Genomic DNA, 27425 nt, shown 5'->3' on the forward strand with positions numbered 1-27425 from the left:
TATCCTCGCGCTACATGAACACGAGCCATCTTGCTCTCCACCGGCTTTGGAGGAGATAGTCGTGCCTCTACAAAATATTTATTTGCAGAATTTTGCTGTAGAGCGTGCAGAAACAACTGAAACAGCAATGAGCTTCATTGCAAATTCCAACTTCGAATTTCTCGGAACTGGAGCTAGGCACGACATATATAGCAAATTCGCATGCTTTCGATACTGGCTGCCTGCTGTAGGCAATGAGATGGCCTCTAAAAAAATACAGAAAAGCTAATTAGTACAGTTTTGACCCTATATAGTTGTATTGGACTATCGCGCAAATTCTGATGTCTGTTGCCGCTATGAAGATGTCACATCGATAAAATGTCATTTTAAGTCCTGAATTTTTCTTAATTTTACACAATGAGTCATGTCCAAGAATTTTAGGCATAGCCTCTCCGGCCATTTTTGTGAACCTTTGCTTTTTCTTTGTAATCTTTCGTACAGGCATACAGCCTTGCACGTCTTCACCCATGCGTCCTTCTGCGCGTGCCCATGAATGTTGTACATTGCTCTTTCGGCCATCCATTCAGCTTCACTGCAGTGCACTAGCGTAACTCAAAGCGTAACTTTCAAAAAATGGCATTTCAGAAGATCGGCCGAAGTTCAACAACTTTCCGTTACCTACGTCGAAACACAACATTCACAACACAACATTAATTTTATTTATTTTACAGGTACAGAATATTGTGAGAGTATGTTCCTTTATTAAAGGTTACTTGAATAAAGGTTACTATGCAATTTTTATTTATATGTACAAAACATTGTGAGAATGTGCCCTTTAGTAAACGTTACCATGCTAATACTGTTGGGCTGAATGTCTCTAGAAAACGGTTGACAGTCAGTCACACAGTCAGTGAGAATGATGCAAGTGCCACCATTCCGAGGAGTTAACGTGAGTTGTATCACTGGGTCCTCCACACTCCACAAGGGGATTGGGAATGTAATGAAGGACCCTACACCCGCAACTCTGGTCCAAAACGGTCTGTGTTTTTCCATTGTATTCAGTCTACTTGTTCCGCGCTTGCGCTGTTTGCCGTGTTAGCGGCGTTATATTGCAGTGAAGCCGGTACACAGTTTTATTGGCAAACCACGTCTTTCCGGAGACCAGCGAGCCGTTCCATGTTGAGGATGTTAGCCGCGTGGAGGTGCCGTAGGAACGTTCGCTGCCGAATCATTTGCTCGGGGTCCGATCTGCCGCTGCCGTAGGAAGCCATTAGACGGTGCCTCTCCTTGATGGCCTGAAATTGTCGGTAAAAGCAACACGTCAATAACAGCCACGCGAATTCGTTTATTGAAGCGAATCCTTCCTCGACTATTCCGCCCACATTGCAGGCTGTGCCTCGCAATGGAAGCGACAACTCGGCTGGGTATGTGCCACCGAGTAATTATGTATGTCGCTTGGTATTTACCAATTCTTCACCGGTCGCCCCTAACATGCATGTTCCACTGTGATACATATAAACGTTAATATGTATCTATAGATACGTGTAGTGTTTCTGTGGGCCCCTCGCACACCTCTCACCAATTTCTTTCCTTCGACCTGCATCGTACACAGCCTTCGTCCACGTGGTAGCGGCAGCTGACTGCTACAGGCGACGAGGCCCGTTCACGCATCATCCAATGCTGCTACCTCGCTAACTCAAACGAGCTTGACGTCATTTAGATTCCAGCATTGCGTTGGATCTCTATCTATTTTATTATGATGTTGTAAATGATGAGCAACAAAAGATGGTGCAATGGTCATAGACGATGATTGTCATTTGTAAAGGAATGGCTGAACGGTTTTTCAAATGCATTCGCTTTTTTAAAGCACATGATGCGCTTGAAGGCACAACTACGTTGCAGTGAGGATGCATGGGCACAGTTATTATTTCCATTGCCTAATTCCGTATGGGACAAAGCCATTAACAAGCACATCTGTCCTCCTCTGCCGCCATCAGGGACCTCTCTCGCAGTCGCCACAGGGGTAGAGACGACGGCTATCGTTCTTGAGGCACTCAACCCCAGCATCTAAGCCTTCAGTATATAACAGTTACTTGGGCTGTGGAATAAGGCATCGCAACAGCGATCAGCTTTGGATCTGTATCTATTTTATTATGATGTCGTAAATGATGAGCAACAAAAGATGGTGCAACGGTCATAGACGATGATTGTCATTTGTAAAGGAATCGCTGAACGGTTTTTCAAATGCATTCGCTTTTTTTAAAGCACATGATGCGCTTGAAGGCACAACTACGTTGCAGTGAGGATATATGGGCACAGTTATTATTTCCATTGCCTAATTCCGTATGGGACAAAGCCATTAACAAGCACATCTGCCCTTCTCCTCTCCGGCCGCCTGGGATCTCTCTCGCAGCCGCCACAGGGGGAGAGACGACGGCTATCCTTCCCGAGGCACTGCACACCAGCACCTAAGCCTTCGGCATCTAACAGTTGGTTGGGCTGTGGAATAAGGCATCGCAACAGCGATCAGCTTTGAAAGCTTTAACAACCTTCTTTGCGAAATCGACATTGTATGTATGCATTAACACTTTGTATGTCCTTCTGTGTAATTTTGATGCCACAGCATTCTGTGTGGGTTACAGATTGATCACTGGGATATTTTCGATATTGACTGTTGTCGATTCAGCATGTTTAGGAGATTTATTTTATTCCCTCACCGTGTGTTTGTTTTTCCTATCACCTTATATATCATCGCCCTTTGCTCATTAGACAATCCCTTCTTTGTGACGAAACGGCGACACGACAGTTGCCAACATTTTCAATGCAATACCAATCAATCAATCAATCAATCAATCAATGAACCAGACGTCCCAAAGCTCTCGCGCGACAACAAAGTTGTTTCAAGGAGCTATAATAGCTGGAGTTTCAGGGACGAACGGGCCCCGCCAATCTGTTGCGCGAGACTACGCACCGGCGCCTTTGTACTCCGCGGTGATAATCTCACTCCCGCCGATCATTAAGCAAACCGGAGAAAAAAGTCGAGGCGTTTAATCCTAGTTCGCTTAGCACTGAAGTTTTCGGGAAGTAGGCTACTGTACGTATATATAGTCAACTTTCCACCTTTCTCGCATTCCGAAAACTTTCGCACGCAACTGTGCATATTCGGAACTACAGATCGCGGTCAGACGGCACCACATAGCACGCAAGTGCACCTGTATAGCCGGCCAGTGCAGCTGGAAGAGGATCATGACTCGCGCCCAGTCGAGGAATCCCACCGAGGGCCACAGCTTGGCGTCCAGGTGGAAGTAGGCGTAGTTGCACTGCAGCACCTGGAAGTCGCTGAACCGCTGGTCGCCCCCCGACCGCAGCAGCAGGTCGGTCTCGGGACTCTCGGTCAGCGCCACGTACTCGTCCAGGAACTCGCTGGTCAGGTCCCTGTTGAGCAACCGCTAGGCTTAGAAGGGCTCGACTGCTGTCGCCACGCAGATTTCTCAGGGAGGTATTGCAGTAACAGAGCATCGGACGACAATCGCGCGTTGATCGAGGAAGGAATTAGAGAAGGGGTGAGTTAGTGGCATAGTGGCAGAAAGTCGGCTATAAGAGCAAGATGGTTCCCTATATACTATACTATTACGATGTGCTCTTTTATTAACTATCTTTTCTGAGTGTTATTGTAGGTCCCAGGTGCCCCATTCTCACTAACGCGCCGGCATCTAAGAAGGAATATTTTAGCGATTCCACACTCCTGTACGTTATCGTCCTCGTCGGCCGGTCGTGAATGCTTCATTTATAAGAGAACAAGAGGTTAGAGCGAAATGAATCCACGCATTACACAAACGCGCGAGCACGAACAAGACCGCCAGATATACGAACTGCAATTTAAGTGGGAAATATCAAATTAAAATTAATTTTGTAAAGATGTTTAATGGCCGTGAACTGAGAGCCGATAACGCGGCGGCAAAACATGAGCATGAGTTCCAGCACGAGCGGCGAACCCGTTCCTTGCGCTGGTGATGATGATTGGCTTGCCTTCGTCACCTTCACTACACTTACCGCCGGGAACGAAAAGGAGCCGTCCTGGCGACTGAAGAGCTCAGCACGATGAGCGTGTCATAGTATGTCTTGAGGCATTGCCCAAGAAAAATATCTCGCCCCCGGCGGCGCCGGTCCGAAGATGGCGTGACGGGTACGATGACGTAGTTCACAGGTGATGTGCGCTCGATGATGCGGTAAGGGCCTTTTGTACTTGGGCAGTAGTTTCGAAGAGAGACCAGTTGCATTGGCAGGCACTGACAGCCGCACAAGCGTGCCAGGAATGAAAGTGGGCTTGCTGCCCTCCTGGTGATTCTGGGTCAGTTGAAGTTAAGTGCCGTGCGAGTTCCCGGCACTCCTCGGTATGACTGGCAGCGGCAGAAACGGGCGCACACTCGAATGCGCCAGGCCGGTAAGGCAGCATTGTGTCGACGGTGTGTGCGACGAGTGGCGGCCGCACGATAAGAAAAGACTCAGAGCACACACAGTTAGGATCAGCACGGGAGGATGCGCAGATTTCGGGACGCAGACTTCGAGGTGTTACCATTAACCACTGAGTAATAATTACACCGTTGAAGCAGGTCATCGCGAATGGCGAAATGGTGAGCTCGACGACGCGGCGTGCGAGTTGTCGGTTGTGTTGAATCGGAGAGAAAGTCGATAGGGGAAGCAATCCATTGGTCCTTGCGATACTCGGAGGCGATGGCTCCATTGTCAATGGATGAAATGATAGACTGAGACGTTGGGAACAGGAAATGTTGTCGGGCAAGGAAGAGCGTGACAGGGCGTCGGCATCAGAATGCTGGCGTCCGTTTTGGTACACGACGTGGATGTCGAAGTCTTCTTGCAGCCGAAGTGAGCAAGGCCGCGTGAGGGATCTTTCAGTGATGTGAGCCAACAGACGGCATGATGGTCTGTGACGACATTTATTATTGTTATTAATCCTCTTGAGCGCGTTTGACACTATTCTGAGTGAGAAATAAACACTCACAGCCCATCTTATTTTGTTGTAGCGCAAGCTGAAGAAGGACTACACAAAGGCACATCTGACACAACTCTTGTCTTTGTTCAGGCCGCGCTACAACAAAGTAAGATATGCCGTACCAACAAGCCCGTATAGCTATCCTCATCGACTCACAGCCCTGCTGACCGGTTACACCTAAAGGACCTGCGAATGGTTGAAGGAGTTCGTGAAGGTAAAATAAAATAAGTGGAACACCCGCCGGTGCAGAGCGAACGAATGCCTTAAAGCTCACATTGCAACTAAGGTGCAACACTAGGGAGTTTTAGAATAGGGGCCCCAATATTTTGGGGCCCCAAAGAGCTTTGCGGGTGTTAGCGTTGGGGCACGCAGGAGTGAAGAGTTTTAGAATAGGGCTTTGCGTTTGCAGATAGCGTCTTGCGCTGACAGCGCCACTACGGCGTCTAAGAAAAACGATTAAAAATAATTAAATAAAATATACCATCTTATGATATGAATAGTAATCTTGACTTGCGTGTATTCGCGTTTAATTACAATTTAGAGGTTATTCTTCAAGCCGCAAACAATTAGTTGTGCTTAGTTTGGAGCAACAAAACCAACTTTACGTGCCTTCACCAGCCAAGCTTAGCCGTGTTAGGCCTACGAGCCATAAAATCCACACTCGAATTCGGAATCAGCGGCGTCTAATGATTCAATCTTCATAACACACGCTAGTTGAGAGAAAGCGATAACTGCAGTCACTTCTCCTAGCTTGCGAACTTCACGCATTACCGCGAATCGAACCCAGTTTGGTGCTAGGTTAGAGCCGTCGCTTAGATGGGTGCCGCCATGTTTGTTGACGCAAAGCTTTTGGGAACGTTATTTGAGCTCCCGCTAAATCGGTGAAATAGCGTTCCCAACGCAAAACCCAAACGCAGTTTGCGTCTCGCGCATGCGCAGTGGTTTCGACGCTATTTCTTTGGGGCCCCAAAACGTTTGGGGCCCCTATTCTAAAACTCTCTACTGACTGACCAGAGCGTGCTTCCCTGAGAAAGCCTTTCAACGCAACCACATTCGTTCGTTGTGCTACGACGACTCCTTTTCTCGCTTACAAATCGAATGTCCCCACTCACTCTGACCGGATGACACCTTCCTTGACAGCCTTGGCCAGATGCAGAGCCATCCTGGTCATCTGGTGCGTGGTGTTGTATGCGGCGCAGGATATTTGCTTCTTTTGGCTGGAACAGAGAAGTGAATGTGATGAACAGGCGAAGTTGGATCTGTTTATTATATTGACACTGATCTTGAGGACTTAGGCAGGTGTGGGAAGAAGAAAGAAAAGAAAGCAACAACCTGACTTTCTTCTTTCTGTCTTTCTGTTTAGCTCACTTTAATCTCCAGTGTGTTTTCTTGTCATCTCTTTTCTCAGCTGTATTTAGTGTATCTATGACCCATCACTTGAAATCTAATTTTTTCACTTTCGTTACGTTTTCTTTCTTCAGTGCCTTCTTATGATCTTATTAATTTTTACAACGTGCCAGTTATATCTGAAAATTAGTAACCGGCGCTCCTTAAATGCGCCAGCATCTCAATATATCAACAATTAAAAATAAGAACAGCCTGTAAGCAGCGCATTTAAAGAAATCACCAACTTGCTGAACGACAACAAAAATAATTTATTTACTCAACTGGCAGTACAAATACAAGATAAGGTGAACTGTTCAATAATCCAAAGTTTGTGTGATGTACAGTTCAAGGAGAGGTTAGAGCCAACGATTGAATTACGGACAGTACAAATAGAGGATGTGGAGTCAGTAACTCCGCATCTCATGCCATCGAGAGTATGCGAGAAGGAAAACTGTGGCGCATTCAACAAATTGACGGGGGAAAGATATTACAAAGAAATGTTGCATCCTGCGGCGAATAAAATAAATAACTACTGAAGATGTGCGAGACGAGAATTCAGCGACTTCCACCGATTGATGCGGTCGTGTTGGACATCTGTTAGTTACACTAATTTAAATGCATTTCATGAAAAGAGGTCGGCAGACATTGAAAAAAACGTAAAACAGATGAGCACTGCGCACAAATCACGCTGACTGAAATTCCATGCGTGCAGGATGGAGGTTCGTGTAATTGAACGCCAAATTCCATTGGAAATGTTTGCAATGTCGCTTGTGTTGCATTCTCAGTGTGCGTAGTTTCAATTAAAAATTTAGAGGACGCTTAAGCTTCGCCTTTAAGAGTGGAACGTGATAGCATTCAAAGATCCCCCCCAACTGCTTCTCACGCTTCCCGGCAAACTGTAGATTACGTAACCGGGATTAAGATTACCGATTAAGATTAAGATTAAGATTACCGGGAAACGCTGGCGGCGAACTTTATGCAGGAAGGTGAGCTTTCTGGTAGAAACGCGGCCTCTTGCGTGGACCGCGGATGCAATGAGGCGAGCGCCATCTCGATGGCGTGGTTGCAAGGAACCGAGGGCAGCGCGCCGCTCTATGAATGGTAGAAATGCTGGCAAAAGTTTTTACGTTTTGAGTTTCCGCTTAACAGAATGATTTTTTCTGGTATATTCAAATTAAAATTGGACGCTATCATGCCTGCAGGTTGTTTTTAGGCTGTACTTTACGATCTTTCTGGTGCGTATTACTTCGAGGAACTGAAATACTTCATTAACGCATCTGCACCACGCGGAGGGCCGGCATGGTTGTGGTTCGAGATGATATTTTCTTAAACGACGTTCGACTCAAGACGCCGACACTCAATTTTATGCGATACTTACCTGGTGCCGACGCCCCTGCGTGTTCCACGTCGGGGACGTCCACCTCTCACGCCATGGCGCCTACAGCGTCATGGACTCCCTCGAAGGCCCACGTCTTCGATGTTGTTGTCCCTGCGGGGAATGGTCCCGAGACCGTCGTCGACGCGACGGCCTCAATAGTTGGCCTCTCTGAGGTCTACTGCGTTCAGCACATGGGAGGCCTCAACTTCCAAGTCACCGTCAAGAGCATGGCTTCCATGTCTCTAATCGTCGATGCTGGCTGCCTCGTCATCGGTGGCGAGCGTTGTCCCGTCGTTCCCGTCGGCCCGCAGGTAACCAACGTAACCTGCCTCTTTTTGCCGTCCTTCGTTCCGAACGAAGTCCTCGTCCAGGCACTATCACCATACGGCAAGGTCCTGTCTGTCAACGCTGGTCTTATGAGCGGACGACGTGGCGTGCTCACGGGCACACGCTTCGTGCGTATGGAAATGAGTACTACAACCCCGGTCCCAAATTATCTGCGAGTCTCTGGTCATCGTGTGACGTTTGACTACCGCGGTTTGCAACGCGTGTGTCGTCGGTGCGGCTCCAGCGACCACTACCGTGCACAGTGCACCGCAGCATTCTGTGGCCGTTGTGGTGTCCATGGCCATGAGAGCGACGGATGCGACCGTCCTTGTCGGCGTTGCGGGGATGGTCACCCTACGGTCGCGTGCCCTGTGCGGCGTTCATACTCAGACGCTGCTACTGGAGCCTTTCCCCCCTTACCGCCGGCGTCAACTGCGGTTGCGACTGCGCGTGACGCCGTAACCAAAGAAATTGCACTGACACCGCATGAAACAGCGTCAAGAAATGAAAAAGAAGAGGCATGCAGTTCGAGAAGTCACAACGCGCCATCTTCACCGGCCTCCTCTACTGAAAAAGAAGACCGTGACGTGGCGGATCGCAACACGCCATGTTCGCTGGCCTTCCAAGCAGCGAACGACACGCGTGCTGTGGCCGAAAGCGCCTCCACTTCGGCTGCTACCATCACTCCTCCTGATCGCAGCAAAGATTTAAACGCAGATAAAACACCTGACCATGCGATTACTACAGTCGATACACCCGCGAAATCTGCTGTGGCTTCATCCGCCTCAATTGCATCTCCTGCAACGGCGCAACCATTACATCTGAATGAGCCTCCAGCTGCCGAAGTTGTCGGCGAAGATGAAATCAATCCCGCCGCCCTACCGCTACCGACATCAACCTCATCAGAAAACAGCTTCAGCCTCGGAGTTGATAGCAGCGTTGGACTCTCACCAAGCCTGGATGAACTCGACATAGAAATGGCGGCCCCACGAGACGTAAAGCGCGCTCATGCACGGCGGCCCAGATCGCCGTGCCGAGTTACAGCGGCCCAAAAAACCTCGGCCTTCTTCGAGAGGGTCGAAGAAGTGATGCGTGCACTGCTTAACCCCTGGACTTCTTCCCGGGGCGCCGACTTGAACAACACGACCAGGTCAGTTTAGTGATACATTTAATTAAATATGGCTGACACCCTGAGGATTATTTCATTAAATGCACAAGGGTTCCGAAGTCCTGTAAAACGAGCCGAAGTTATCAGCGTGGCCCGCGCAAAGAAATGTGACATACTGTGTTTACAAGAAACAAATTTTTTCACCATTGGACATGTCCTTACTTTCAAACGCACTTTTAACCTAGACTGTTACTTCTCCTTCGCGACATCACGATCCAGCGGAGTTGGTATTATTATTTTCAACAGAGCTCTCTTACGAGACCATCATGTCTTTTATGATGGGACTGGGCGAATATTGGCATTTGATTGTGTACTATCTTCATTTAGGTTACGGATTTTGTGCATATATGGACCCGCGCAGGCCATTAAGTCCAATGATTTTTTTCGTGACCTGGACGTGTATTTCCTTGACGGTCGTCACGTGGTGCTTGTTGGGGATTTTAACTGCGTCTTAGACACGCGAGCAGACGTTCAAGGCCCGGGCTGGGGTCGTCCTGATTGGAACGCACGGGAGTTGCGTCGCCTCGTCCAGCAATTTTCATTGCTCGATACATATAGACTTTTTCATGGTTCTTTATTTGCCTGGACCTGGCGACGCGGTGCGTCGTCAAGCAGGTTAGACCGTGCCTATGTTCCAAGCAGTTTAGCTCAGTATGTCACCCGGTCTGATGTCATAACGTTACCTTCATCCCCTGTTTATATTTCCGATCACAAACCAGTTTTACTTGAAATTCGCTTCCCTGCTTCCTCATCAGTAAAACCTTGGCGTCTAGACATCCGCGTTCTACATGACGCACGCTCGCGCTCTTGTTTGTCAAGAGTCTTGGGCGCCTCTGTTTCTAGATCTGACCGAGAGTCATGGGATGCGCTCAAGGTGCAGTGGCGTCTGCACTGTTCAGTTGAAGGACGTGCACTCAGACGACGTATGTCAGAAGAACTGGCGGATACTGCCACGAAGCTCCGCATCGCCCTTCGGGTCAATCAACTGACTCCGTTGATGCAGTCATGGCAGCGTGAGCTACGGAGGCGTTTCCAACGCCTCATCGCGGCGTCGTCTTTGTCAGCTGCTGCTTGGCGATGCAGACGTAATCCGTGTGCACACCCCGAAGTTCTGCGCTTTTCAAGAAACTCGCTGTTTAGACAGCCGAATGCATTTGATTCTGCGGCCCCAAGAGCACTTCCTGTTACACCACCTCCCACGCGTGATTATTCACTGTTTGTAACGCATTTTGAAAACATGGCGCGTACGACCACGCAAATAGATTCTGGCTCTCAAGGATTTCGTACATTGCTTAGTGGGCTGCCTCAGGTTCCACCTGCGGTAGCTGACCGTCTTTGTGCACGACCATCAGCCGAGGAAGTGAAGGCAGCATTATCTTCCATGAAGCATGGCTCGGCCCCAGGGCCGGACGGGTTACCCGTTGAGTTTTATCTAACGTTCTGGGAAGATATTGGTGCCACTTTCGTATCTGTTATCAGCCAATGCTTTGAGAACTTTGATTTCCCGCTTAGTTTTCGGGACGGTCGTATTGTGCTAATCCCTAAACACGATCCGTCATCAGTTCGTCCAGAGGAATGGAGGCCAATCACGCTTCTCAACGTTGACTACAAAACCTTCACAGCTGTTCTCACCCGGCGCTTGAGAAGCCTGATGCCTTCCCTAATAGGACACCATCAGGCATGCTCAGTCCCTGGCAGAGAGATACACAGTCTTTCGTTCGTTACGCGTGACATGACATACACGCTCACCAGGTCGGCACGTGGTCTCTTAGTTTCACTAGATCAAGAAAAGGCATTCGATCGCCTCGAACATAACTACATTTTTAATGTACTGACCTCGTTCGGCTTTTCGTCAAATTTTGTTGAACTTATTAGGAATACCTATTCAAATATCCGAAGTACATTGTTCCTTGATGGTCGAGAAAGTGCACCGTTTCCCGTTACTCGTGGCGTTCGTCAAGGGTGCCCTCTATCCCCAGTACTCTTTGTGCTCAGCCTTGAACCATTTCTGCGCTCAATAGTGAGAGACCCTTGCGTATGCGGTCTCCCACTGCCTGGTAGCGGTGTTGTGAAGGTGACAGCCTTCGCCGATGACATCACATTATATCTCAGGAATGAAGATAGCTTAACCCGTAGCCTCCGAATTTTCACTGAGTACGGAAATATTTCAGGTGCTGCGCTAAATTTTTCAAAATGTCGTTATTTGTTCATTGGTTCACCACAGACACGCCTAAGTCCCCTTTTCCGTCTTCAAAAGAGCGATTCTCTTCGCATTTTAGGCCTTGACTACACCTCTAATGGCATATCAGACTCTGTGTGGCTCTCAATTCTTGAAGATGTAAGGCGAAATATTGAAGAGGTTCAAGGGTATGATTTACCCCTATCAGAAAGAAGGTACTTAGCGCAGTCTGTATTTTGCGGCCGAGTGTGGTACGTTTGTCACGTCGTACAGCCACCATTACGGGTTACTAGGTCCTTGCAGTCCCTTCTTGGTGCCTTCTTCTGGTCGGGCCGTACAGAACTGGTCTGTCGCGCGGCGCTTGGGCAACCACGCTCTCGCGGTGGGTTCGCCTTCCCATCCGTGTCTGTCCGCTGCCGGCTGCTTGCTCTGCGATTTCTGCTCCGTCTGTTACAGCATGATCAGTGTCCAGCGCGTGAACTCGCTTGCTATTTCCTTGGCACAAAAATTCGCTACATGTTACCGGGCGTACACTTAAATCGCGGACCACAAGTGTTAAACGCACCTACATTTTACTGTACGGCCGTGGCATTTTATCGCCACATACAACAGGTATGTCCTGATGTAGACGTTCTCCAAAACCGTGTGGTAGATACTATGTCAGCCTTACTGCTTCCTCTAGTTCCCCCAGCGCGCCTCGCACGTTCAAATAATGTGTCGTGGGATGCGATAACGGCATCATTCCTGCCTGGCCACCTACGCGACTTCATGTGGCGTCTAGGGTGGCAAGTGCTTCCAACTCGGGACAGGCTTGAGCGGTGGGGCGTTGTCCCATCTTCGCGGTGTCCCAATTGCCCCCTTCAAGAATCCAATAAACATGTACTGCTGCAATGCGTCGTTGCCAGGATATTTTGGAGGGCCGTGCATACTGGATTTCGTGGCCTTGGAGTTAACCGCTTTATTACGTCTGGTCGCTGCTCACGTGGCCGCTTCGCGCGACTTTTAATTGCTGCGGGGGCCTTCTGTCTATGGCGTAACCGGTGCGAGGCAGTTGCCACGGGACGTCGTCACCGCGCTCTGTTTCCACTTATGGGGAGGCTCTACTCTGAGCTACTGTCGTTTCTGTCGGAGGAGTTGTTCTTCCTTGGAGAAGAAGAGTTCCTTCGACAATGGTCATGTCGTTTCCTGTCGGTGGCTGATGGACGCGTATGGCTGAATTTTCGTCCAGCCTGGTTCTTGTAGCCAGACTATCAGAAGTATTCAATTAATGCACATAGAATGCAGGTGCCCGTGATTTCTGTGTGTGTGTCCTCTCGTATACATGATCATTTTTGTATATACACATCTCGTGCACATCACTTCAAAATTGTGTAAAGTGTTTTATCACATCATCACTGTACATAACCATTGTGTACACTGTATATATTGAAAATCATTTTGTACATGTGGCATTTAGTTTATGTGTAACTGTTCCTTTCCGTGGGTATATGTGTTTATATGTTAGTGCGTGAGGACTCGGACATTACTTACGTTGAAAACGTGCTGTGTTTCGTTTCTTACATGTTATCGTCCCGGTGGAATTGTGTCGTGATTATGACTCAGTGTTCGTATCGTCTCTTGTCGAAATAAACTTTTTCTAAACACACCTAACGCTATCTCGTTAATACTGTGACTCATTCTTCTGAATCGTTGTTGTGAGCTTTAAGATAATGTACTCCACAAACATTACAGCGTAGCCCTAAGGCACCCGATCCTCGTTTGAGCGTCAGCGCCCCTCTGCGTAACTGCGCGAACGTGCTCGTGCCACTGCTCGTGCCTTCGTTGTCGTCGTGTTCTGCTTCTTCGTGGTTTGGGAGAGGGAAGGAACGCTTAATCCTGCAGTCCATATGGGAGCACGGTGCAAATCCACAGCTGGCTCCGATGCCGCTCATCATGACGGCGTAAAAATAGTGCCACTCCCCCCCCCCCCTCCCTCCATTTCGCGAAGGCGCTTACGGCACTGGCCCACTGCTAGTCGGTTGGGTGATTTCGGTCTCGGTATGAAAACACGGATACAGCTGCGCTCAAACTTCGCATTGGGGAGTATCGTAATCGTCGAATATTTTGTATTCCCGTATCTGCTAGAGTGTTTTAGCGATGCTGTAAAGGTATCACAGTTTGCAGAATGCCGGAACGTCGGTGAGAAAGATAGAAAGAGAGAAAAAGATGTGACCAGCAACCCTGGTGGTGCCTTTCGTGACGCTGACTTCAACTAGAGCAGACAGATCAGTAATTAGAACGACTGATGGTCTACCTAGCTACTTGCGCACAGGCGCCGTAACGGGCAACCATTATAGGGTATGTGATTCGTCTTATCCCCTCCCCCCCCCCCTTTTTCAAAGGGAACTATGACCCAGCGCAAAAACATTTTCCAAGACTTCGTAACTGTTGAAGGTAGTGTCACAAGACGGTTCTACCTGCGTTGTTGTTCACGTTATTGGTGTTCCAGTGTTCGTAAAGTGTGCTACATGGCGGACGCTCTGCTACTGCCAATCACTACTGATTCAGACTTCTGCTGAACACTTCACGAACGTTTTCTGTGGTTCCGTTATGGCTGGGCAACGCAAGCAGCATAAACGGTTCCGCAAATGTAGGAAGCGTTGGCACCAGTAGATATTAGCTTTAAGAAATAGCTTTGGTTAGTAGCTAAGCCGTGGTGGTTCAGCAAGCAACGTAGCGCCCACTCACCAGTTTTCGCGCATGTTCGATGTGGCGATCTCAGCACGCGCCAGACTGGAGCGCAACTCTTCGGGCAGCAGCTCGAGGTCGCCGCAGGCGCCAACCTGCATTCCCCTGGCACGGTAGACGCCCCTGATTGAGTGGGCAGAGAGCAAACGCTGTAAGCAGGTTCAGGCGAGACCATTTGATCTGACGTGTCTCACTGCTGTCAAACTAAGCTGATGGTTTGCAGGTGCACGTAAAGAAACAAGGTTAACACATTTAAGAAGGAGTGTCCAATATGGCCCCCTCTTAAAAAAGTTACGGCTACTTTGCATTCGGATAACAATCGCGGCAGAGATGTGGCACGAAGGTTTGCGGTCTGCGCTGTATGTATTCAAAAATACCAAATGTGTGACGTAGGCCATAATTATATACTCATATCACGAAAGGATATTACCGCCATATCTAAAACAAGTTGCTACGCTGGGCTAGTGGGTATTGTCCTCATTTCCCCCGCTGTGTCCGCTACAAGTTATATTGGTATTATTATCAATGAACTTTTCATCTCATTTCATTTATTTAAAATGTCAGCCCTCTTAGGGCTATTACAGGAGTGGAGAATAAAAACAACAAAAAGAAATATAGAATGCGACCGAGTTATAAGGTTTGACTCACGAAGCTTGTCTTAGAGTGGAAAAGACATGAAATACAACATACATGGGAAAGTAATATAGAAACCATTCACAATTTGGCACCGCATCGTCATAGACAGAATAAGAGTCACACATGCAAAAATAAATGCATACATATTGGCCAATACACTACGTGTTATTACAAAAAATTGCGCTTTTAGGACTTCCCAAAAAGGCAGTTAAAGACATCGAGGTTACAAGAGAGTCGGGTAGCAAATTCCATTCTCTTATCGCCCTAGGAAAGAAACTGAACTTGAAGCAATCATGGCGGGCGAGTGGAGGAAGAATGTGCATACTATGACGATGCCTCGTTGACGCATTCATAGGAAGCTCAACATAATCATCTGGTTTAATATCTCCTTGATTGTGAATACCTTTGAAAAGGAATTTTAATCTGTTGTATTTAGTTCTGAGCTGAAGTGGTGGTAGATCAGATAATTGACATAACTCTGTTGGAAAATGGATGCGACGATATTTATTAAATATAAACCTGGCAGCTAGCCTCTGTATTCGGTCAAGTTTAGAACAGTTAGTTATGGTTTGTGGGTCCCAAACAATTTTAGCATATTCAATATAGTTGGTCTAACTAGAGTTTTGTAAGCAAGACATTTAATTTCGGGGGTAGCCCGATTGAGGTTCCGCGTCAATGACCACAGCGCTTTAAGCGATTTGATGAACACATTTTCTGTGTGTGTATTCCATCGTAAATCTGATGTAAAAGTTAAACCCAAGTATTAAGGTTTTTCAACGTTCTCAAGCTTCCTATATTATTATATATAATCAGATTGTTTGGTTTTACGTCCAAAAGTCACATAGAAATATGAGAGACGATATTGTGAGGGGAGGGGAGAGTGGGGGAGGGGAGTAGGGCTGTGGAATAAAAGTGACTACTTGGAGTTCTTTTCCACATTAATCTGGGTACACACAAGCGTTTCTTTTCATTCTGCTTCCATCGGAATAGAGGCGCCGCGAGGGGGAGTCGAACGAGCGACCCCTTGCTCACCAGCAGGACGCCATAGTCAGTGACTCTACGTGGCACGTTTTAACGCGATAGCTATAAGAATCCCGTGTCTCAGAAAATCCAGCGTCCGGCGTCGTTTCGGTAAAAAGATTCTGGAACCACGCATAACCAGGCCCTCCATGTGATGCAGGGAATTGCTTTAACTTATTGAATTTCTCAAGTTAGAATACCTCAGAAAGTCGTAAAGTATGACTTACACACAACCTAAAACATATCTTTCCTATTGTAATTTTAATATACAAGAAAACATAATTCTGTTTAGTGAAAACCCAAACAAAGCCCTTTTGCAGCGTTTCTACAGTACATAGACCGGCGACGGCGTCCGCCATTAGCGCGCGCCGGCGCGTAAATATCTCGGAGTCCACGGTACGGCCCACCCGCTTCCTTGAAACACTTCGAAATGGCGCTCGCCTCCGCCGCATAGCGGCTCATGCATGAGGCTGCGTTTCTGCCAGAAAGCCCGCCACTCTTTAAGGCGAAGCTTAGGCGTCCTCCAAATTTTACATTGCTGTGCTTACTACCACAGCAAAGCCTCTAAGAGTGATGAGCGCGACACTGGCGCCCTCTGTAGGTACACCGTCGCAATACACACACCCCCTGGGAAACAACAGCGAAACTGGATTTTTGGAAAAGCGGATATTATTTCTGGCGCCCTAAGGCTTGTCAGTATATTCGAAAGGTTCAGAGGTCGAGGACATTTATTTAACGCAGAATAAAATAAATATCGCTATTGTTACTTTCGCGCTCCTTCATGACCTTGGTCGAAAGGTGTGTTTAGAGGTGCTTTAGCGGAAACTGCATTCACGGCTCTTGTCTAGGCGAGTGCGAATATGCGAAACTTTCGCATAACGAATCGCATAGCGTCCTATTTGATTCGGTCTTCGAATCCGATAGCCACATTCCTAAGTACGATTATTTTTCAACCATTTCAGAACGTCCACTGCACCTAAATAAACCTAAATTTGAAGTAAAAGTGTGGTAAATTGTCACCCGCACTAGCGTAGTGTATACATAAAACATGAGAACTTGAGTAGCGGAGCTGACCACGTCACTTAGGTAGCCGTACGTTACAGGCTGGGAAACGATCGTTCGCACACTCTGAAGATCTGTGTGCGTGCGAAGAAACTACTGCTTTGCTTCTAGTTTTTCATTTGAACTTTAATAAACAAAGTTTAATAACGTACTGTGCAATGACAGAAACTTGCTAACCTTATGTGTACTGGGATGTGGACGTCGTTTTATACTAAATTGATAACGGCTGTTCATTATTCGAAAACTACAGTGAAATCTCGTAAAGACGAACTCGGTTAATCCGAATTCTCGCGCACAGCGAACAACACGGGAACTTAGCGTGGAAGCTTGGGCTTGGTGATTCATTGGAAAAAGGACACGGCGCTCTGTGCGTGTCGCTCTCCCGTGTCGTTGCCTTTTTTGCGCTGTGTCCTTTTTCCAACATGGGAACGTTTGTTTTATTTTCCATAGGCTCAATGAATAGAACAAAAAGAAAGAAAAACAAATCCGCTTAAGACGAACCGCCTCAGACGTACTCCTCGGTTAAGACGAACATTCGGAGTGTCCGCTAACGATCCTGGAGGCCAGGGTGCCTCGACGCGCCGCGTCTGGGGGCCCGTGCATCACGGCACCCTATACTGGAGACCTGTGGCGCACAGCGCCCGAGGACAGAGGCGTAAACAACAGGATGAGACAAAAAAGTTAGTGAGTTTTCACTTCCTGAACGCGAGTGACGCGCAAGCGTATGAGTGCTGTAGCGCAAACGAAGCTATCGGCCCTTTGTGCGCCTAGACGCCTACACTCTCCGCATCGCGGATCTTATTAAAGACAGGGGGCACGCGCGGCCACGCCAACGCAGCAGCCGCCGGAGTAGAACTCCCCTGTGTAAACATTCGCTTATTAACTAAATTTACAAGCATGGTGTCAGCGAGCGCACAGGCAAACATGAACACATTACACTCGATGACCGCGGACGCTCGCTGTCAAAACGCTGGCGTGAGGAATTGCGGCAGCAGCAGCGAGCGAAGGTGCTGTTCTTCGTGCTGTCTATCGCTTCGACGCTACCTGAGCAACGAGAACAGAGCGCACGCAACGCTACGAGCCATTGGCCCATCTAGACTGTGCCCTCCAAAGTATATCGCTTTCATTTAACCCCATGAGAGCTATTTTGTGCGCAACGCCTTTGAGCGACGGTTGTGAGCGACGAAACGGGCACGTTGCGCGAACAGATCGCTCGTGCTTGTCCATCGACAGCTCGGTTCTAGAAATCTAGAATCCGTCGCTCGTCTCCCGGAAGTGCTATGATTGACCAGCCAATAGCGCGAAACCGGAACTTAATGCACCGATTGTCGCATAGAACGAGCAAGCGTATAATTTGACACGTGCAAGGATAAGAAAATACTGCAGGACCTTCAGAAATATCTTGTGCTGCTCTTTACTGAAAAACATATCAACTGAAATTAATAAAGCGCACGTCACGCCAGTTTCGGCGCGTATTTGCTGTCCTCGTATCGGCAACAGCGGGGTGACGTCGCTCAAAGTTGTCGCTCGCGTGTGGCACGACTTGTAGGCGACAAGCGAACACGACAGCCATCCCCGTCGCGTCGCTTGCTGCCGTCGTTCGCAAAATCGCTTGCATGAGATTTATACTTGAAGCCCATGCGACAGCGCGCGGGTGAAGTGTAACGCATCCTCCCTGCCCTCCCCCGGTGCCATGCGCGCGACGGAAGACGGCGCGCCTCCTCGCCCCTTTCCTCCCTTGTGCACGTGAGATTGAGCCGCCATCTTCGGCCCACTTTCGCATGTTTTCACTGGCACACACAGCGCGTGGCGCGCCAGCAGGATGTTACCACACGACGAAGCCGGTACGTCCGTATCGCAAACAAAACCTGTAGCAACTGCTAGAGGAGGTAAAACACAGCACGCCTCCGCCTACATTCCTCATCCGTGGAGCTTCGCCTCGTTTCGCCCTTTTCTATAAAATTGAGCTAAATAAATTTTTTAATGTGATCTACCATATTTAGAAACATACGTGGATGCACCCCATCATGTTGCCTATTATTCTTCTGATTAGACAAACAAATCGTCAGGGTCCCTTCGAATTCGTCCTGAATGTAGTCTTCTGTGTTTAATATTCGATTCGGTGCGCTGCTGGCACTATGCGATTCGTATTCAGTCTCAGAACTCGCTATTGCAGTACGCAGGATAGGACTCACGTCCTGTCTTGCAATATATTGGCAACACTAAGTGAATGACCCGGGCAAGGCTTTCAATATCACTGGTATACCACTTCAATATTTTCTTTGTTATAGTCTAGGCTTTTTGACAGGGAGAAAAAAAAGAATCTTCTTAGGAAAGATTTGCGTCATGTAATCTGCCTTCGGGGCACCATCGCCCGCATCCTTCAATGTGTTCCAAGCAAAGAAGAAGTAGTTTAATGAGTGGAAAATGTAGAGAAGTCGGCCGGAAAATGGAGCATCTGGCCTGCCACTCTACGTAATGGAACGGGAAGAAAAAGAGTCACAATGGGGGATGATAATGGGAGGAACGAGGTGAAGGACACATTGTATAACTGTTATCACAAGCGTGAGTCCAAGCCCGTGTCGCCTAAGAACCGTGAAAGAGCACGCATTGTCTCTATCGTGCAAAAACACCGTGAAAATGCTGTGTCTTTTTATAGACAACGAATACTGCCTTGCATAAGCGTTAAACACTTTCGTGTCAACTGACGTAGAAGAATAATTTAATATTAATTGCCATCTTCCTTAGATATGCGATTCAACGTGTCAGGGAAACTGAGCCACTATGGCAGAATAAGCGCTATGCAGTTGCGCATGTTCACCTTATAAATCCATAGTATATTCGCGAAAATATACTATATATAGTAACTTTTCGCGTCATACTTCCTTTATGGTTTCTGATGTGAAGATTTAGCGATGCATACATTGAATACGCATTCAGAACATAATGCAAACATCCACCTGCAAGCTGTTATTTCTTTCTAATTGTGCGTCGTCAAACATTCACGGCGAAGGTCTATCACTGCAGCGGCAAGGATCGCTTGTGTCTAAAGCACAGTGCCTATCCCATCGCTAGCAAGCACACAGCGAGGCAGCGAAGCGCTAATTGCTGAATTTCCAGCCACTCACATGTTGTCCACGACTTCGACGTGCATCCGATTCGCCTGGTCCAGAACAGAGGTCACCTCGAACGCGTTGCGGCGTAAGTTGCGCACAGTGAACACGGAGACGCTTATGACATCCACTCCGGCATGGAAGCACCATTCCCGCAGCTGAGAGAGAGAGAGAGAATAAAAAAATTGGAGGCTTATCAAGGTTAAGCCCAGTGGATGCGAAGCGCCGCCGCGTCGCGCGCGACGGCGCGAACCGAAGCGTGGAGGCCTCCGCCGGGTGACGTCCGACGGCGCGATATGAGGCCCCATCTGCAGCCGGTGTGACGTCATCACGTGACGTCACACCATGTGATCTCACTTCAGGGTCAATGGTGGCCACCGCCGGGAGGCGACCGACGGCGCGATATGAGGCCCCATCTGCAGCCGGTGTGACGTCATCACGTGACGTCACATCATGTGATCTCACTTCAGGGTCAATGGTGGCCACCGCCGGGAGGCGACCGACGGCGCGATATGAGGCCCCATCTGCAGCCTGTGTGACGTCATCACGTGACGTCATGTCACGTGACCCCAGTTCAGGGTCAATGGTGGCCACCGCCGGGCGTCGCGCGAAGGCCCGAAACCTACGTTAATATGCTTCGCATAAAAGTGCTGTATTGACATATAGGAAGCGGTATTCTAATGAGAACTAGAGAGATTTGCGAGGCTGTACGCCTGTGGCACGCCACTCCAAATGATAAGGATAAGAAGCGAAATATAAATACGCGCACCGCGCACACACAAAATATGCAAAAAAAGAAGCGTGCCTGGAAACTCAATATACAAAACTGAAGCATAACTGCGAGTCGGCCTAGTTGGAAGAGATTCATCTTAAAACTTCTTGGGCGCAAACAAACAGGGACGAAGAATAGGAGCAACAAAAGGACGAGCGCTTTCTAACAACTGGTTTTATTTTTGTAGAACCACCTGATTAGGTACCCACAGGTCTGCGCGATCCAGTCAACAGAGCCCGCCTATAGCGCATATAATACCCACAGATCTGCGCGATCTAGTCAATAGAGCACGTCTATAGCAGATATAACAGTTGTGATAAAAAGACGTGGACTAAAAGCCTGGTCAACATAAAAACAGTAAGGTGCATGAAACAACCACTTACAATAAAATGCGTTAAAGATGTGATGATAGAAACGAATTTTCTTTATCCAACAATGAAACGCAAGGATGGCTGATGCATTTTTCTTTTTGTTTTTCAATCCAGTATGCTTCCACAATTTTTCTCGCGGTTTGATTCCTATGCGTATACAGAATGTCGGTGCTACTAAGACAGGCATCCTTCTGTTTCATTGTTGGATAAAGAATATTCGCTTCTATCATCACATCTTTAGCGCATATTATTGTAAGTGGCTGTTTCACGCACCTTACTGTTTTTATGTTGACCGGGTGGCTTTGGTCCACGGCTTTTTATTACAAGTGTTATATGTGCTATAGACGTGCTATGTTGACTAGATCGCCTAGATCTGTGGCTTTAAGGAGCGTTAAGGAGCTCGTGTCGCAGAAAGGCCAATGTCGTCGGCGGCGTTGGCCGTGAGCGAAGAATCCCGCAAGGTAATTCATAAATAAAGAAGAGAGCACCGGTCCCCCTCCCCCTCCCCCATAGAGCACCCCTTTTCTGCGGCAAGGCTTGGCCTATTAAACGCAGAAATAAAGACGTATTAAAAAAAAAACTTGTAAGATGGGCTGGGTGGGAATCGAACCAGGGCCTCCGGAGTGTGACACGGAGACGCTAACATTCAGCCACGAGCTTTTTTTTTTTTTCTTTATTCACAAAATGACATACATACGTAAAAACCCGTTGGGCTACTTGGACCAACGTGACAAGCTAAAATTTCTTGAAATTCACTAATTCATCAAGAATACCCAACCAGTCAGGCGGATCTGCCTGTACACGATATATCTCGCGTATGAAGATAATGCTTTCAACAAAGTTTTCTCGTGCTGAGCGCGCATTCACATCGGCGTGCGTTACCGCCATCCGTGTCTTCCAAAGACTATGGAGGCCCAGGAGCATTATCATGTCGTACGGAAAGCCCTGATGGCTGTCTACCGGCAGGAAACGTATACCCTGTGCTGTTATCGGCAGTTCCTTTTTAAGAGTTCTTTGCAAGACGTCCCAATAAAAAATTGCATCCCAGCACTCAATGAAAGCGTGCTCAATGGTCTCCGGCTTGTTACATAGCGCACAGTTTGTCGTCCATGGTACAAATATTCCTTTGTCGGCTATCCATGTTTTGACCGGAAGGGTAGATGTATGCAATTTAAAGAAGAACGACTTTACGCTTGCTCTCACTGGCATCCTTTTAACTCTTTTTAAAACATCTTGTCCTGGGCCTCCATAGTATTTCATTCGGTACAATGGCACTGGCATCATAACTTCAACTAAATCCTTGTAAAGTTTCTTTCTTGTTACTTTGCTCAGGTACTGAAGGGAAAACCGAGCTTTTAATATTCGAAGGGAGTCGACTACCTCTCGCAAGTAGCCTTTAAGCCGATAGTGTACAGGCTGTGCACTAGACACAATAAATTCAGGCAAAACGCTTTTCAAACGGATCTGGATCATCGTACGCAAGAATGAATCACTTTGATCTCGTAAGAAGACAAAACGAGAAACAATCTGTCGTAAGAACAAATGCGACAATCCAAGACCACCATTTCGAACAGGACGAAACAAGTTGGTACGGCTGACCCTTTCCCAAGTGGAACCCCAGATAATAACAGCAAATACTCTGTGTATTTTCTGTACATTCACACGGGTCATCGACAAAAATTGGAGGACATACCACACTTTGGCAATTAAAAACAAATTACAAACCGTTGCCCTTGCAAACATTGACAAATCACGACCCTGCCATCCTCCGGTTTTCTCTTTTACGCGCGACGTCTCTTCCTCCCAGTACTGCGCGGCACTCTCGTAGTGCTCAAGCGGTACCCCCAAATATTTCGTAGGAGACACGGACCATTGTAAATTGGCAAAGACAGACGGTGTGTTGTCCCAACTTCCGTGCCACGAGCTCGATGGTTCAATGCGCGACAAAAGCGCCTCTAGTGAATGCTGTGTTGCCTTAGAAACGTGCCGTAGAATGTTATACTGTGGTGTATATAGGTAATCATGAGCATGTAAATTACAGAAGTCGCAGTTACACGAGTAGCGAAGTACGTTCCCGCTACATTTGTTCTGCGCTCTGAGGCACACGCAGAGCCATCTTGCGGCAAACACAGAAAACCCCCTCCTCGCAATGTATGGCGCTGCCCCGACACGTGGAGCGCCACTCGCCCCATGATCGCGTCCGCCATCATGGTGCGTCGCGGCCCGGCTGTCCGTGCCGATCGCGATGTTTCGCTCGCGTAGAGCTTGAGCGTCCTCCAATTTTTATATGCGCTATAGGCGTGCTCTGTTGACCAGATCGCGCAGATCTGTGGGTATTTAAGCAGGTGGTTCTTCAAAAATAAAACCAGTTGTTAGAAAGCGCTCGTCCTTGTGTTGCTCCTATTCTTCGTCCCTGTTTGTTTGCGCACGAAAGGTTTTAAGATGAATACAAAACTACTTAAAGTACGGCAAATCAGTTCTGCCGAAGCGAGAAATACGGAGGAAGGTTTGTGGAATGTAAAAAAAAAAAAAAAAGTTGTCATCAACGCATATGTAGCGCGAAGCTACTTGATGACACCATTTTATCTCGCTGAGATCATTCTATCGCAGGAAGGTTAACTCCTTCGCATATTGCGTGCTGGACACATACGCGGTACCACGTACCGTACGCGGTACCACTCCACGTCAATGTATGTGTCGCAGCTTAAGGCGTAATCGCAAAAGTGTATCCAGTGCAAGCAATATACGACGCTGCTTTGTAACGCGAAAAGCCTGCAAGTAAATTGAGACAGCGTTTTCGCTCAATATATTACGACGAATGAACGCCGCCCGCTAGCTGCGCCCGCGAGCGAGGCGTTAGGGAAGCGGGGCCACAGCCCACGTCAGTCCTGTGCACTACAACGTGCATACACTTAATCGTGCAGCTCAACGGTGACACGACGCACACGATGAAGACGATTGCGCGCGGACGTTCTCGTGCTTGTTTTTCTTTTTTTTTTTTAGTCATAGAGTTCTGTTGAATTCACTGGGAGGGGATAAGTCGGCCTCCATGCGCGGCCAAAATTGACGCTGTCAGTTAGAAGGGGGACATCTGTTGCAACAGAACTGCTTGTTGGCCTAGTTGGTGCTTAAGAGAAAGCTTTAGCTCTGGTGCTCCTATCTAAATACATGTAAAAGGAGAATTCGTTTTTCTTGGCAACCACAACACCAAATTTGACGGGGTTTGTTGCATTTAAAAGAAAAGCTTAAAATCTAGTGACTGTTGGTTTCGGATTTTTAATTTAGGTCGTCAATTTTTTATTAAAAATGGGCAAAAATCGCAAATTTTCAGAAAACGAAACTATCAAGTTTACAACTCCGTAACTCAGAAAGAATAGGTGATATCGCAATTCTCTGAATTGTACCTAATAGCACATCTAAAGCGGACAAATTTGACATTTTATACATGAGTCTCAAAAATTTATTAATATGTAATTACAACTTTTGCAGAACCCTCGTAAACAACGTAACAAACTCACGTAAGATGTAAAATGACATATGAAATTTGTCCGCTTTGAATGATCTAATGGATGCCGTTTACAGAACCACGATATCTATTCTTGATGCAGAGCTATTGGTTTGTAAACTTCGTGCTTCTATATTTTTCGAGCTTCTGAATTTTTGAAAATCTTTTTAACAAAATTCAAGTCCTAAATCGAAATTCCGCTTCCAACAGTCACTAGAATTTAACTTTCTGTCTCAAAAGCAACAAATTTCATTAAAATCGGTCCACGGGTTATCTCAGAAAAACGTTTTTGCGTTTTTACATGTATTTGAACAGGCCGCGTCGGCGTTGGGCCCGAGCTAAAGCTTCCTCCTAACTTGTGTGTTTGAACTTGCGGCAAGAAGCAGGTGTTTTAGAATGGGGACGTAGATCGAGGCACATACAGAGACGATGTACGGACAGGGGAAGCGCCATCTGTACCGACTTTGTACGAGGTCTTCTAAAATTCGCCTGTGTACTGCACGCGATACCTTGAAGACATGCGCAGAATCGCAAGCCACATTGGCGCGTGTCCCGGAGAGTTAGGTTGCTGCGCACGTTGTGCACGCCTGCGCAAAGTGCACTGAACCCGATCCTGGCCTTTCACCTCCCTTTGCTAACCGCCGTTCAGGTGGCGACAGACTACACCAGAGAGCTACGCTGCCGGTTGGCCGTAATTTCCTCATCTTCTTTTCAAAGCGAAGCTTTCGTTGTGAACTCCTCCGAAATTCCCTGACCATGACTGCTGCTTCTCTCTTGCTGAATGTAGTTCAAGCGCAGGACACCATTACCATGTTTACTGCCCTTACGTGGTGTCCTGACTGCTGGCTTTGTTTCCTATGTAGTTAAGTTCAATAGAAAGCAAGGCGAGCAGGGTAGTAAACATGATAATGCTGTCGTGCGCTTGAGCTACATTCGGCAAGAGAGAAGCAGCAGATATGGTCAGGGAAGTTCGGGGGCCTTCACAAAGAAAGCTTCGCTTTCAAAAGGAAAGAAGGAATTTAGACATCCGACGTCGCTGCCGAATTCCTAATAGCATCCGCGCCAAAATTACTACTATTCCTCTCCCCCAAAATATGGGAAAGGACAACGGGGATCGACGCCAGCCTGCGCGGACGCTCTCTGACGAACTCTTAAAAAAAACCGGCCATCTATGTTGGCATCACTTGCGCGGCAATGACCGTTGCACAATCGCTGCCGTTGATTGCTGCGGTCGGACGATTAGCTCCGCCACGGTCAACACGCCCTCCAAGGCCGCAACTGCCATGGGTGCGTCCCTACCTGACGTTAAATTCATTGAGTCAGACTCTAAATCGGCCATAAGAATTGGGGTAATCGGCCCCATTGCAAGCAGACTTCTCAAACCTCAGGACACTATCGGTCTATTGTGTGTGCCACCTCATGCCGGCAAGCCGGGTAACGAAGCAGCTCACCTAGCCTCCCGAGCAGCAGATAACCGGGAGGTGGGACTACTCGAACTGGACGGACGGCTTGAACCTATCCTCACATATCACGAATTCACTCAATTTTACAAGGATTTGCGCAGAGCGTATCCGTAGCCGAGCAAGATTCTCTCCCTGGAGCAGGCCACGACTCTACGGCAGGTACAGACTCGATCCGTGCTAAGCCCCAAAAGGTTGACTGAAATTTCTAAGCGAGAGTTTAAATCTAACTGCAGGCACTGCGAAGAACTAACCGTAGACCAAGATCACATACTTTGGGGGTACCCATCCGACCCCCCACCAAGAACCATTCTTCGGCGACCTCCCACGCTCGAGGCCTGGGAGTGTATGATCAAGATTGATGACCCAAAATGGCAAGTCATGCTGGCAGAGCGGGCTAGCCGCGTCGCGGCCACATTGCATCCACGCTAGTTCCTCTGACAGGTTCTCAATAACTAATACGCCTGCAATAAACTTTAGTTCTCTCTTTCTCTCTACGGAATGAAGGAGTGATAAAACTAACGGGTCCTGTTAAATACCAGAGGAAGAGGACAACGACGGCGACTAGCACGCTCAGCAAATGCGGCGCGCTCGTGTTTACGCGCTTCTTGACTTCCTCCACTGTAAGTGTGGACGCGTTGCTACTGTTCTCCGGGCAATAAAATACCCTTTTCTGCCGAACTTCTACTGCGAAGACTCCTTTGTTTCACGTTTCCTGGTGTCGAAACCAGGCAGCCATATTAATCAACGACCGAACAGCTCCCAGGACTGACCGACGGCGAGCCCATGCACGGATTCGTCAAGAAGAGCGGAGGCAACGCTGCCGACGGCCCTCGTCCATCCACGGACAGTCGCCTGCTTCTGGGAGGCCTAGCTAACCATTAATAGGACATTTATCAGAACGACGGTTAAGCCTCATCTTCCACGATACCGACACAACACTTAGTGTGGCTGCAACGGCTCACGAATGAACCAAAGCGAAATCTATTCCGGCCAGTACAGGTGCCGACAACAGAAGGCCGACAGCTCTTGTGTTATCAACGTAGAGGAGCGTCACCCACTAATCTGTCTCTCCACGTCACAATTGATAGCTTGATAACGACTGCATCCTACGTGACAGAAGTAACTATCAAAGGACGGACCAAACTATCCAGTAAGAAAACCACCTATGGATATATCCAGGAAGGGAAGAACCGGCAGGGATCATGGAGCAAGGCCCACAACACGCCAAAGCCTGAGCGTCTATGTAAGCTCAGCGCGGAGCAAAGACAGCATAGACTACCCTCTTTGTGGTATTCTTTACTGATGATGCAGGGTGAAGCAAATCT

At 47.9% G+C, this 27425-nt stretch overlaps 2 protein-coding genes across 3 annotated transcripts in view; both read right to left on the minus strand.

The window, feature by feature from the left end:
• Nucleotides 1-743: 743 nt before the first annotated feature.
• The window catches only part of LOC126518231 (dehydrodolichyl diphosphate synthase complex subunit DHDDS-like), a 33145-nt gene continuing 6463 nt past the window's right edge, over nt 744-27425 (minus strand). For both annotated transcript variants that reach the window (XM_072285675.1, XM_055064733.2), the window contains exons 3-7: nt 20005-20147; nt 14159-14281; nt 6106-6210; nt 3192-3414; nt 744-1274 (exon numbers count right to left, since the gene is read on the minus strand). In XM_072285675.1, coding sequence (XP_072141776.1) covers nt 1113-1274; nt 3192-3414; nt 6106-6210; nt 14159-14281; nt 20005-20147 — 756 coding nt within the window. In that variant the 3' untranslated portion in view covers nt 744-1112. The remainder of the gene's footprint in view (nt 1275-3191; nt 3415-6105; nt 6211-14158; nt 14282-20004; nt 20148-27425) is intronic.
• On the minus strand, nt 21797-22725 carry LOC140214011 (uncharacterized). The gene has a single exon (XM_072285247.1). It carries the CDS (start codon nt 22603-22605, stop codon nt 21868-21870), a length of 738 nt encoding a protein of 245 aa, XP_072141348.1. The 5' UTR covers nt 22606-22725; the 3' UTR covers nt 21797-21867.

The sequence above is a fragment of the Dermacentor andersoni genome, chromosome 11 (assembly GCF_023375885.2).
Source record: "Dermacentor andersoni chromosome 11, qqDerAnde1_hic_scaffold, whole genome shotgun sequence".
Lineage (NCBI taxonomy): Eukaryota > Metazoa > Arthropoda > Arachnida > Ixodida > Ixodidae > Dermacentor > Dermacentor andersoni.